The 14632-nt window shown below is 32.7% G+C and overlaps 2 protein-coding genes across 3 annotated transcripts; both read left to right on the top strand.

Annotated features, from left to right (window-relative positions):
• The first annotated feature begins 1036 nt into the window (after window positions 1-1036).
• On the top strand, window positions 1037-1872 carry LOC131072276 (probable jasmonic acid carboxyl methyltransferase 2). Its single transcript, XM_058008410.1, has 2 exons — window positions 1037-1221; window positions 1400-1872. The coding sequence occupies exon 2, from the start codon at window positions 1403-1405 to the stop codon at window positions 1826-1828; it is 426 nt and encodes a 141-aa protein (XP_057864393.1). The 5' UTR covers window positions 1037-1221; window positions 1400-1402; the 3' UTR covers window positions 1829-1872.
• An 8091-nt stretch (window positions 1873-9963) lies between these two features.
• LOC131072278 (probable jasmonic acid carboxyl methyltransferase 1) lies at window positions 9964-12345 on the top strand. 2 transcript variants are annotated; one of them, XM_058008413.2, is made up of 4 exons: window positions 9964-10248; window positions 10338-10535; window positions 10830-11096; window positions 11887-12345. In XM_058008413.2, the coding sequence occupies exons 1-4, from the start codon at window positions 10147-10149 to the stop codon at window positions 12265-12267; spliced, it is 948 nt and encodes a 315-aa protein (XP_057864396.2). In that variant the 5' UTR covers window positions 9964-10146; the 3' UTR covers window positions 12268-12345. The 2 variants fall into 2 exon arrangements, with proteins under 2 accessions (XP_057864396.2, XP_057864395.2); XM_058008412.2 differs by having other exon boundaries at window positions 9966-10248; window positions 10338-10760.
• Window positions 12346-14632: the final 2287 nt, after the last annotated feature.

Below are 14632 nucleotides of genomic sequence, written 5' to 3'. Positions count from 1 at the left end.
CAAGACAATTTATCTCATATCACTAATTGACAAAACATAATATATACTTAAGCTCTTTTTCTTTAATTTCACTTCAAGGCACTCTATTTAATAGATGTTTTACCAGCAAAGATTAGCTGAATCCTTTCTAATAGCTATTATTATCTTACATCAAATGCTATAAAAATATGTACATCTCTATGTATAGGAAAAAATGTATGAGTCACAGTCAATATCAATCTTTTTCATGCATACATCTCTATGTATAGGAAAAAATGTATGAGTCACAGTCAATATCAATCTTTTTCATGCGTATATGAAAACAAGCCAAGTGTCACTTCAAATATGTACACATAATATAAAGACAGTTTATGTCATATCACTAATTGACAAAAAATAATATATACATAACTGTTTTTCTTTAATATCACATCAAGGCACTCTGTTTAATAGATGTTATACAACCAAAGATTAGTTGAATCCTTTCTAATAGCTATTATTATCTTACATCAAATGTTACAAAAATATAAATTTTATTTTAAACAATTTTTAAATATTTTTTAAAAACAAATAGAATCTTGTATCTACTATATGTGGGCCAGCCTTAAGCCACACACACTAAGCAACATATTAAGCTTATAAAATATTAGTCAATTCTCAGTGTTTAACAGTTTTAAACCTACAAATCAAAGCTTTGTGTGTAATTTAAACCATCCATTAAAAAACTATTATAATCTGCTATTTTTCATTTAGATTTTATTATATATTTTTATATCAATATATTGAATAGCAACATTATTCAGAAACAGATAACCACATTATCAACATTTGATATCATTAACAAATAGAATACATAAAAAGAATTTGGATATCCAAAAATTGGACCCACTCCCCTTATCCGTGTCAGTCAGATAGCGAAAAAGAAAAAGAGTTTTTGTGGTCCGCAGGGTTACAAGGTGTCCGAATTATCAACACATATCCCGGCCACAATAATCCGAACGATGACGTCACCATGTATCAGCGTTTAGAAATATAGTTTCTCATTTGTCATAGATTTGCAAGCATCGGCGTTAACTAGAGTGAGTCAGAGTGCATTAGGGCTCCATAGTGAAGCAAGCAATATCTATGGAGGTGTTAAATTCTCAATCTCAAAATAAATCCACAGGCGTCCTGGAGAATTTATTTGGCATGAAGGGTGGACATGGAGATTACACTTAGTAGTACAGGAGCGATTCAGTTCAGGTACTATTACACTTAGTAGTACAGGAGCGATTCAGTTTTTAAATAGTTGTTGAAGAATTACACAGCGTACAAATTTTTTTGGTACCATATGTTTTCTAGTTTTAGATGTATGCCACTTTATTAAACAAAAGTATCCTTCTTTGCTATACAAAAGTATTTAAAAGCTTAATTGGTGCAGTTAATGATGGTTGAAGCTGCGAAGCCCATTCTTGAGCGTGGTATATATGAGAATTTGAAATTGAATTTTAATGGGGGTGCAATAGTTCGCATAGCAGATTTGGGGTGTGGCACTGGGTGGAATACTCTTGTGGTAGCAGACAGAATTGTTAAAGCTGTGCAATCGATAGTTATGGAAGGAGATAAGCCAGAATTTCAAGTTTACTTTAATGATCTACCATCCAATGATTTCAACTCACTGTTACGAATCTTGCCTCCAGTTGGACATGATTCCGGAGATGCAGATGGTGGGAGGAAGTCAGTGGCTACAAGATCTTACTACGCTGCAGCAGTATCTGGATCCTATTTCAAGCGTCTTTTCCCCGGGAAAAGCTTGCATTTCTGTCACTCTTCTTTCAGTCTCCATTATCTGTCTCGGGTGGGTAATTAATGTTTGGTTGATTAGCAAGTATGTTTTTCTAAACACAATCTGCACTACACAATAATCTATCATCAATGTTTCTAATCACATCTTAGAACATTTCTATTATATACGTATCATATTAACCTTACACTCCATATCATTTAAAATATATATATATATATAATATAATGATCAAATTTAAATAACAGTTTAATCTTCAACTCGTTACATAATTGGTCTGTAATTATATTAATGGTGGGTTCTATTAAAAAATCGGTATAATAGCTCAAAAAGATGAGATTAATTCATGGAGATGAGATTAATTAGTTAAAGCATTGAATTTTCAATGTGGAGGCCCCAATTCAAATTCTAACATGACATCTAATATAGAATTCTAAGTTGTGACTCTTGGTTCTTCCATAATTATTTTCTAATGTTTATTTCTAAATAAGTAGATTCAAAATTGTGATTTTTTGGTTTTTCATAAGTAGTTTATAATATGGTTGTTCAAAAGCAGCTGATATTAACTTCACAATTATACTCACATATGAAAAATATATTTAAATGATTAGCAATATCAAAAAAATTCAATACAATATTAGACAAATCAATTTGTGTGTTGTATAAATGAAATCATTTATGATAATGAAGAGAGATATGTTATGAAAAAATTTCAAATCACTTATAACTGAAAGTGTGATGTATAAACCAAATCATATGTGATAATAAGGAGAGATGTGATATGGAAAAATTTTGGGTGCCTCAGAGCATTGAACAAAAGGGCTCTCCTCGAGTGCACATATCAAGTGATTGTGACGAGGCAGTAGGAGTAGCTTATCTACACTAGTTTGACAAGGACATCACTACGTTTTTAAGTGCCAAAGCAGAAGAGATGGTTGTTGGAGGATGCATGTTCACACTTCAGTGTGATCGTAAGTCAGGTTCCCATATAATGAAAGAGAAAGGAACATTTGGAGATATTCTCGGCACTTAGAATATGCTTTTGAGGACCTTGTCAATGAGGTATGTTTAAAGTGTACCCTGATAGAAAACAGGGGAGCAAAAAAATAAAAAAGAGGAGCCACAAAACATAGCAGAATACAAGAAAGACAAATTATCAATCCATATTTCCATTCATCCATTCATACCACAAAATGATTACAAAATGCCTCGTTTAATGGAGGTCTTAGATGTTTCTAGAATGGGCAGGAGGTAGCTGGAAACTTCCAGAATTTTTGTATATAAAATAATGTTTGAAGACTATAGATGGTACGGTGGACAGGTTGGAGTAGATGTTGAAAACAAATCCAAATCCTGCTAATTCTGTAAGCACTTGTGCATACGGAGCATGTGGATGGGGGTAGGTGAGATTAGACTCCAACACTCCCCCTTAATCTCAACTACCAATATTTTATCCATTCTTTTGTTCTTTCTAGCACTTTTCAACTATCTTCCCTTTTTGTCTGTGATCTCTTCCTTGGTTTTCTTGCTAACTTGTTGTTGCTATAGCTGCTGCAATTTTTAGCATTCACAATGTCTTCTCTTTAACTGATATCCTCCTCTGATTTTCTGATTTCTTTCATCAACTCTTCTTTCTTTCTTGTGCTTCAATTTTCTTCAACTACTGTTGTAGTCTCTCAATCTCTTTGGTTTGAAGTATTCAAAACATTATACAATCAGTAGTTGCCTTGCTAGACAATGGTTTCTTTTGGCTGAAAATGTTTTTAATCCCTTTTGGACATTCAAAACTTTCATTACTTCTATTGTTCTTCACATATGAACATTTGTACAATCTTTTGAACATACCAGTTAGCTTTTGCCAATTAGGTCCATAGGTCCATCCACAATCCATTTTTATACAACCTGGTATTGATTCTTTCTTCCAACACATTTTTTCAGAATGATTTCTCAAACCACAAATTTTACATGGATGTAAGTCCCAACACATTTCTTTTGTGTGTCCTTCTCTATTGCAATGAGAACACCTAATACAATGCCTTTTATGGGTTGTTTTGCTTGAACTAGTAGCATCATTTTCTTTTCTTGTGACATATCCAAGACCTTCATACTTTGGCCTCATTATAGACTCAATAGGCTCTCTAATTCCTTGTTCTTGCTTTCCCAATCCTTGACCTTTATAACCCATTTTCTTCATGATTTTTAAACCAATATTCTTATCACCACAACTAACATAATGTGTAAACACATTCTCATCTTCTTTCTTGCATTCTTTATCACAAACAATTTCAACTAAATCACCTTCACTAAATGGTGAACACAAATCTTTTGTGTCACATGAAGCATTAGTAACTAGTGGTTTTAACTTCAAACATTCATTCTCTTGTTTTAAATTTAAAATTTCCCTTTTCTGTAAACTATTTTCTTCTTCTAACCTTTTTGACATTTCTTCCAAATCATCAAACTTTCTTTTGACATCATCAAATAACTGTAATTTCTCTTCTAATTCCTTATTTTTATCTTTAACTTCATTCAGTTCTTTTTCAAGATTATAATTTTCATCTAACAGTTCACATTTTTCCATTTGCTTCTCTTTTAAAAGCATTATCATTTATGAAATTTTCTTTTTACATTCCTTCAATTCTTTTTCCAAATCATTTTTTTTCTCTTTCTTTACTCTGTCCACTTTACCCATTGAAACAAAAAAACTAAGAATAAACTTACCTTACCCTGACACTTGACTGTGATTTTGCTATTACAAATTTCTTCATCTAAACAACTCTATACACCTTCACAATCTTTGACCAACAACATACACTTCCAGTCTGCTAGAGTCTTCTCCTTTTGACAACCTTTTTAAGTGCTATGGCCTCCTTTTTAACTGCTATGGCCTCCTTTAAGCTGCAACGTCTGAGTCTCCAATTTCTCCTTCAAGATCATCAAACTCTATTCAACATATACAAACAATTTACAAGCATTTCTTCTGGCAAACAAAAATGAGCTCCTCTTTTTCTTGATGTTTTCATAGCGGAACTTGACTTCATCTATGATTTTCCTTTGACTAGGCAAACATCTACGATGGACTCCAAGCTTCAACTTCTTCCTTGCTAGGCTACTTCAGGCTCTTCAAAAACTACCAGTATTTCTGTTGTTCTCCCTCATAGATCTCTTCTGTTGCATTCTTCTGCAGCTACTTTCCTAGTAATTTTAAAATTTTGTACCATTGGCTCTGATACCACTGATAGAAAATAGGGGAGCAAAAACAATAAAACAGAGGAGCCACAAAACAGAGCAGAATACAAGAAAGACAAATTATCAATCCATATTTCCATTCATCCATTCATACCACAAAATGATTACAAAATACCTCTTTTAATGGAGGTCTTAGATGTTTCTAGAATGGGCAGGAGGTAGCTGGAAACTTCCAAAAATTTTGTATATAAAATAATGTTTGAAGACTATAGATGGTATGGTGGACAGGTTGGAGTAGATGTTGACAACAAATCCAAATCCTGCTAATTCTGTAAGCACTTGTGCATACGGAGCATGTGGATGGGGGTAGGTGAGATTAGACTCCAACATACCCTTCTTTGTCTTGTTTCTTCAATAAAGTATATGAATGACAATTAACAATCTAGCGTAACTTGAATATTTTCATTGGCAGGGTATCATTAAAAAGGAGAAATGGGAATCCTTCAACATACCCTGGTTTGCCACGAATTCAGAAGAGATGGAGAGCATAGTGAAGAAAGAGGGTTCATTTAGTATAATAACTGTGAGGGTCTTGGAAGGATTTCCTCTACATTCAATAACACATGTGAAAGAAGGGGAAGAGGAGATGTTGGGAGAAGTGTAGAAAACTAGTACCGAGCAATGTTTGAGAAGGTTGTGGGCACTCATTTGGGATGTGAGTATTTGACAAACAAATTCTTGTCAAGAATTTCTAAGAGAGCAACTTCTAAATTCGAGGAGTATCTTGAAGATAAAGTAGAATTGGTTGTTGCCTTTCTTGTTAGAAAATGAGCATAGAATGAGATTGGCTAAAAGATTTAGCATGACTTCCTTAATGCCTTCTTTTTACTCATTAAAGACAAATATATTAAGAAGGGCTTATCAAGCAATTAGACCAACATAGGGCTAATTACAATTTCTATGTTAGAAATTATAAGTTGGTTGCACAAATATCTATCAATCTTGTAATATTGGAAAAAAAGGGTCAGTTGTACTATTTTAAAGCTACATAAAATCTAGATCATTGTTACTTAAAACTGGAAAATTACATATTTATAAGGGTTAATATGTATATTTATCTTCTTTTTTATTTACATTTGTCTTTATCATGAGAGAAGTGTTTTGATACATATACATATTAATAAATATAATGTATTTTGTATACTCAAGTATTACTCATCTTTCTATGTACTTATCACTCATTCCAATTTTTCTATTTACATACCTTAATACTTCTATTTTAATAACTTATTTATTAGTCCAATACTCATACATATTTCCATGCACACAACAACAACCATCTACCACTTTTTCTATTTCATGCTCCTTGTTGTAGACTCATCTTGATAAATTTTAATTTTAGTATTTGAATTTGACCAACTACCCACCTTAACAATTCTCACATAGTTCCAACTAAATGTAAGTTTGCAATATACATTTCTATGTCCTTGTATTTAATTGCATAAAATGCATTAATTCAAATAATAGATGGATCAAAATGTTGATTCATATTCATAAAAATATAATGGCTTCTCTAATTAGATTCTAACTGTAAATAATTATTCTAGAACATTTTCATTGGTTAAAGAGTGTTCTTATCAATCAATATTCAATTATTATGGTTTTCTTTGGGAATATTTGACTTCCTATCACTAATTAATACATCTTAAACAAAGTTTAAATATTTCCAAATCTATAAATAATCTTAGAAGATAGGAAAGAAAAAAAGTGATTAGATAAATCAAAGAAAAAGTATTTGTATAACACATAGGATGTGTTTGTGAATGAGAGACAAGTTAATAATCATGTATTAATCTTAGACAATTAGAGTCATCTATATATTGAGTCAAAAAAATATATTGATACCAAGGTGCTTTCAATTATGCCATCCACTAAACTTAATCTTGAGGTTTATTAAATTCAAGTTCTCATGAATTTTGTGGCTTTTAATGACTAAGTCATCTTTTTCTATTTTCATTTCATATTTTAATTACTAGCTCAATCTTCTTGTCAACTCTCCTTCATAATTAATGAATCTAGGTTACTTGTATTGTTTGTTGTATTATGTTTGTGTATTTTATTAGATTGGATTTTTTATAACTATAAGGGAAATTTACTTTTAGATTTTAGTAAGCCAACCTAATAAAATGCAATGTATAATTTTATTAGGATTTCTAAGAAATATTAGGGATTTTTTATTTAGTTTTTTATTATTTTACACATTCAAATTTAATCATCCTTGTATGTCTTTCTGCTTTGTTGATATATATCCCTATTGAAGTTAACATACATATACACAGTCTACCTTTTATTGACACATGTAAACCTTGGATTGATTTGAGAGTTATTATTTTACATATTTAAAATTCTACTTAAGATTCACATTCTTAAGTCAAATTATTATACCTCATTTTGGTATTATTCTATTTTTTGAGTTGACTTTATAAATAATATTATAGAATTAGTGGATGGATCTAAATTTAGTTATGCATAATATAATGGATGGATTCCAAATTTTCTAATAACAGCTTGATTTAGTTATTTGTCCTTTCAATTGTTGTCTATATGATCTATTTTAAAAAAATTTGTAGGCATTTTACTTATTAAGTGGAATAGTGGTTGGATATGCATAAATTAGAAGTTGTAGTGCTAATTCGTATTGAATGATGGACATAATATATTTTAAAAGGTTTATATCATGTTATGTAAAATGTTCATCACTATGTATAGGAGAACATGTATGAGTCACAACAAATATGATTTTTTTTTTGTACCTATATGAAAACTAGCCAAGTGCACTTCAAATATGTACACATAAAATAAAGACAATTTATGTCATATCACTAATAGACAAAAAATAATATATGCTTTCTTGTAATTCAAAATAGCTCCCATGAATGTCTCCCATCCATGTATAATCCCACTTAATTTTAAAAACCTCCACACCCACCTATAGCCTACAATGGCTTCCATGTTTTCTCTAGCTCCCCTACTCATCACTGCTCCCCCACTCACAAGGAATCCACTATCTACAACTTAGTTGTTGATAATTCCAACTCAATCCCACAACCATGCTCCCATCCACCTCCACTGGAGACTTGCACTTTAGTGGACTCTCCACTCAAAATTTTAACTGATTTTATCTACAAACCCTCGTTTATCCTATTTTCTCTTTTAGTTAAGCGTATTCCTTGTGTTCCCTCTATTCCATAAGTGTCTTTAGGAAAAAGGTGCTTTACTAAATTTCTTATTATGAAAAGTATGCGTTGATTGACAAATTCAATGGGTTGTGGTTGTCACTCCTGTTGCTACACTCCTAGACTTTAGATCAGTGGAACCATCTGATTTCTAGGAATCTTGAGATCTATCCTTGCATTCATGGTTGTTTTTGTGTCTATTTTGATCACACATATGATAGGGATGTGGTACTCTCTATGGTCTCATGGAAATGGGATTCCCATGCCTAGTCATTGCTCTATTTGATTGCTTCTTTCAATCCTCTAGTGGACTCAGTTGATGTTTCTCCAATTTCGGTCTGTCTCCCCCTTCTCCCACTGCATTTTGGCTTATGAGTCTATAGGTAACATGTTGGGATATTTTATCAAGGTAGACCCTGGTCCCTAATACTAGCTTGTTCTCCCACACTTCCTTTGCTAGGATATTGTCGATCTAGATCTCTCTAAACCTGTTCTTGTAGAAATCTTTAATAGGATTAGTGATCTCTACTAGAGGCAATGTTTGGGCTATGAAGGGATCCCTTTTCAGAGCCAATGTTTGGTGATATCATTCACAAGGATAAAGGCTATTGTTTAATCATTTTTCACATCATTTAGAAATGGGTTAATAAAAATGATATTCACAACATGACAACATGACAACCTTATAGATTGAGAGTATGAGAGAATTAGTGATTGGCATATAGCTGGAGTTATGTTATAATATCATTAAAATTATAGAATTAGATGATTGTAATAAAATGAATAAGGTATATCATATTGAAAGTTAAATATGATAGATTATTATTCATTCTTGACTATTAGTCATTAAATATTAGCTAAATATTTTTTATCTCATTGACATTTTAATTATGTAATTGATATTTGTTTCATTTCACTACATAATTGAATTTTCCTTAATTTACTCCTTATCCATGATTGCATCACAACTAAGCATCTAAGCTTATCTCTATGGAAACTTTTCTAGTAACAATTTGCTTTGAATTTCACATCTTATATTATCATTTGATATATTTGTCAAATCTTAAAATTTTCTAACACGATGCAAATTGCCCAAAAAGTAATGTTAATTTATTTCACCTGAAATAAAGAAAGTTTAAGAGCTATTCGTGATGGAGGCCACCTCCGATGGAAGTGGTCAACACATTCAGCACGACAGACCGATGTCGAAACATTTCATAAACATGAAATATGCTTGAAAAACTTCAACGAAAAAAGCTAACACTTCCCAACACGACACCCCAATATTTATACATTTCATGAACGTGAATATGCTTGAAGATCACTCCCAATTTAAAATGCTAACCCATCCAACAAAATTTCGACATGTCATGAAAGTTGAACTTGCTTGAATTTTGGGTAGGCCAGTTTTAATAGGAAATGTCCATTCAGTCGACTAAAATCTAATTTGCAAAAATCACATTCAATGTATCCAGAGTTTCCTTCTAGATTATGGATCACATATTATAATGGCGGTAATAGAGACAAGTTCTTTTCATTGGAAACGTCTATCTAATCAATTAAAATGTAATTCATATAAAAGAAACACTTCAACTTTTTCTTTGAAAACTCTCCTTTATGAATTGCGTTATAGCTGGCTGGATAACCACAGATTTCCAGAAACATCTATCCAGCTAATTAAAACGTAATTCATAAAAAAGAAACACTTCAACTTTTTCTTTGAAAACTTTCCTTTATGAATTGCGTTATAATTGACTGGATAACCACAGATTTCCAGAAACATCTATCCAGCTAATTAAAATTGTAGGGTAGCATCGGAATCCTCAAAATGATGTTAGGGATGATGTCAGATCATCAAATAATGATTATATAAGTAAACGCATATTAACCTAGAAAGCACACATAACGCAGCATTTGATTGAGCTTGTTAATATCAAAACTCAGAGGACAGGCGTCTTAATGGAGGTGATAAAATCTGAATCCAAACTGGCCCTGGAGAATGTGCTTGGTATGAAGGGTGGAGATGGAGAATCTAGCTATGCTAAAAGCTCTTCAGTTCAGGTACACAACACGCATTTCCTTTTTAACCTCTTTGCTTTCTACTATGAAAAGTAATGTAAAATCCATAATTGAAAAATTTCCTGCTGCAGTTAAATATGGTTCAAGCTACGAAACCAATTCTGGAGCGCGCCATTTATGAGAATATGAGATTGACGTCTAATGTGGGAGGGGTATTTAGGGTAGCAGATTTCGGTTGTGGTACTGGGGAAAATACTCTTGTGGTGGTAAATACTATTGTCAATGCTGTGCAACGCTCGTTTGAGGAACATGAGATACCAGAATTTGAGGTGTATTTCATCGACCTTGCTTGTAATGATTTCAATTCACTGTTTCGAATGTTGCCTCCCCACAGACCAGACCATGCTGATGTTGATAACGGTGGTGATAAAAATACATTAGCTGGAAGGTCTTATATTGCAGCGGCTGTGTGTGGATCACATTTTAGACGCTTAGTCTCACGGAAAAGCCTGCATTTCTGTCACTCTTCGACTAGTCTTCATTGGCTTTCACGGGTGAGTAGTAAACAATAACTTGTCTATTTATGAGTTTGATATAGTTGTCTGATGATAAGATAAATGCAGGTGCCAGAGAGTGTTCAACAGAGAAGATCTCCTCGTGTGTACGTTTCAGGAGATTTTGAGGAATCAGTGGGAGCTGCGTATTTACAGCAGTTTGATAAAGACTTCACAGCGTTTTTAAAGGCCCGGGCAGAGGAGTTGGTTGATGGGGGATGCATGTTTGTATCTCTGCCGGGTCGTAATGAAGGAACCCACATGATGGAGGAGCAAGGCATATGTGGATTTGTTGCACGCCAAATAGAATATGCATTTGAGGAACTAGTTAACGAGGTAGAATGCATGATCTCTTCTCCTGTTATTGTTGGTTTGTTTGTTTCTCTACGATTCATGTTTTCTTATTTGTCAGGTTAACGTTTTTTTAAGGTTTTTTTTTTTTGGGGGTTTTTAAAAAAATTTAGTGGGTGTTGCTGAGAATGTTTAGGAATATTGTAAAGTTAGTTTTTTAATGAATTTAGTAGGGTAGTTCAGCTTCAAAATTGAAGCTAACGAATTTAAAGAAAATAGTGATCTCAGGAAGAATGTTTGAATGAAAAATAAATAAATAACATCTTTTTTTCTTTCCTTCTTTTTTCTTATAGAAATTGAAAACTCTAAATGATTGTCATGTCCCAATAAATATTTCTAAGTTAGTGGAAAAATTCTTAGCCCATTCTCAATTTCACCAGCTACAATCTCCCATACTAAAAGATAGTCACAACTATTTTCTAGAAAAAAATTCAATTAATCCTGTAACATAATTTCTCATGATTCATGAGACCTCATACTCCATGATAATAGATCCCAAACCGCCCTAGAATCTCACGTTTACTTTCTTTCTTTCTTTGACAAGATCAAATCCGAAACTCAAAAGGTTATCATATGAGAACTTAGCTTAAAGGCTACCAATCTATAGAGTTTAAAGAAAATAAGATTGGGTGCTTCTGATCACAAATAGCAACATAACATTAGACATGAGTGACATTTAAGGAGTTTGTAATTATAAGCTTATATTAAACAATAAAATATGAATTTATATTTCATGTAATTATTATAATGTGAAATGCAATTTTATTGTTGGCAGGGTATTGTTGAAAAAGAGAAATGGGAATCATTTAAGATACCTTTTTTCGGTCCAAATTCAGACGAAGTGGAAAGCATTGTGAAGAAAGAGGGGTCATTTGTATTAAAGTTTGTGAAAACTTTGGAAGGAATTTATCCATATTGTATGATAGATTTTGAAAGAGGTGAAGCGAATATGTTTGGAAGACTTATAGCCAACAATTATAGAGCAGCATTTGAAAATATTGTAGAAACTCATTTGGGATGCAAGAGATCAACAGAAGAATTGTTCTCTAGAATTGGCAAAAGAGCTTCTATTCTAATAAAGGAATATCTCTCCAAAGAAACAAAGCTTGTTGTTGCCTTTCTCATTAAGAAAGGAGTACACAACAACACCTATTAATAAACAATGTCCAAACTCTCTCAATCAAACATTATGTGAAATACCACTAAATAATTATAATATAATAAATTTCATCTATTAGTGTTAGAATCTTTCCATTTATTTTTTATATTCTTAGACAAGTTTGTACAGGTAAATTTCTTTTGACATTCATTCTTGCTCGATTGCATGTTTAAGTCTTAGATAGTAGTTGGTATTATAGTAGACCTCTCTTACACTCTAAATTAAGTCTTCCATTTTAAGTCGATCATTGAGATTGATGCAATATATCTTTAGAATTTTTTATGCACTGAATGTTTTAATTTACTTCCATTTTGAACATATATATTAACCGGACTGATGAAGCTCTCTCAGTACTATCATCACTTCAATTGATCCCCAGATTTTGTAAGCCTTCCATGTAGTATTTTTGTAAGTTTTTATTTCTATGTTTTGTCGTCTGTGCGGAGGTACAAGCACTGTAATCTTTGGCGGCACTCCTTGCTGTTGTTGTGGACAGAGCATAGGAAAACAATTGTAAAAGGCGGCAGATTTTAAGGTGCAATACCCTATTGCCTGTTCATCTTTTCCAAAGGCAATTTCTAGCTGTAGAGGCATTTTAACTCTTGCATGAGAGAGATTTTCTATCCTTTGCGATCATAAACTTTAGTTTGCCGTTCGTCATACCATTTCAAACTTGTTGCGACTTCTATAGCAGAGGTAATGCCAACATCTCCGTGCCCTAATTTCCTGTGTAGAAAATTGTGCTGAGGGCATTTCAATTCAGTGGGAGTTTATTGTCGTAGCCAGGAAACATTCATCTTCTTGTAATAGATCATGAAGTATTAGAGTGAAGCTAGTCTTTTTTTTAAGATGTTTCGTATTACAAGTTTTCCTTTGTTAGTTCCTGTCGGCAGGGACTATAGCGGAGGCTTTCTCCAGTAACTTACGATTAAACTCAAAGAAGCAGCCAATGAGAAATAGCTTCCTTGGAAATATTTCTTCATACTCGTATGTTCATGTTTTAAAGTTGCAGATATTTTATCAGAAATATAGATGGCAACTTTTTTGGCGTTTGGTGAGTGGAGTTGTCATGTCCCATAACAAATGTACAGAATACAAACATTTTTAATATAATCTCTGTTCAGATTACAGATTTTTTTATTAATCCATTATTGAACTAATTTAATGATGACTTAGTTAATTTGATTGATTGTTATTCTTACTAAATAATTATTAATGTCTATTATAAAAGATGATTAATAACAAAGGTAAAAATGCATCGTTTACTAACAAAGGCGTATTAGGAAAAGACGTGACTGAAGAAAAGCCACGCATCTTTCTGAAGAGTCGTGACCCAGCAGCACGACTCATGCAGGATTATATATATATCGGGTTTTGGTGAATTAGGGGGAGGATACGGAAAAGGAAGAAAAAGAATTGAATATTGCGGGAGTGAAACTAATCGCAGTTTTGATTCATCAGACAACAAGACAATCACCCCAGGTATGTCGCCATACTCAGAAATTATGCCAAATGGTTTTGAAAAAACGTTTGTAAATTGCACAGTAACTAGATCCCCGGGTGTAATATGCAACGGGTAGTTGGCATTAGTCGGTTTCATATGTTCTGATAACAGACCGTAAACATCTATCAGTTAAACTCGTACAACACTATAAATGCAATTATTTATATGTTTGACAGAGCTGTGTATCTATTTTTATTAAAATGACATATATGTATTTATGAGTATAAGCAATCCCAATCTGATAAGTTTAAATGGTTATAACAGAAATTAAACTGATGAGGAATAGGAAGTAACCATCTTCCCCACTACGTCTAACTCTATGGTATATTCAGATATTCATAAATAGGTTATTAATAAAGTCAAACCCCAAAATGGCTTAAGGGCACTCTCTAATGACTTCGTTTTCTCATCATCTGGTATAATGTATAAAATTATATATATTATATATATAGGGTAAAATGTACTGCTGGAATAATAACAAATTAGTTATATGTCTAAATCAAAACATACTGCATTATTTTGTGTCAATAACAGTAAACAGTAAAGATGAATCTATATTTAAATTCACTTAAAATTCCAGGAAAGTAGAGAGATTGGGAGAGGAGGATGATGTCTGTCTCAGTTGTTTACCTACTGATCCATGTAAGATCAGTAGGCTAGAAGGGCATATGACTGCTACTGGGCTTGAGACTGACAACCTTTAAGCCCCTCTACAGTCTGATACTACCCTGTCTTAATCAATTTAAAGGTGGGACAAGGAATGAAATGCGGGGATAAGTCCCACACCACTAATAGTAAGCGAAAGGGGCATCATGACTGCCTTTGGATCCAGAGTGGGATGGATGGGCTAACCGGATC

Source organism: Cryptomeria japonica, chromosome 5 (genome assembly GCF_030272615.1).
Source record: "Cryptomeria japonica chromosome 5, Sugi_1.0, whole genome shotgun sequence".
In the NCBI taxonomy this organism is placed as follows: Eukaryota; Viridiplantae; Streptophyta; class Pinopsida; order Cupressales; family Cupressaceae; genus Cryptomeria; species Cryptomeria japonica.
Note: the sequence above shows the minus strand (reverse complement) of the source record. Positions and strands in the feature narration are given on the sequence as shown.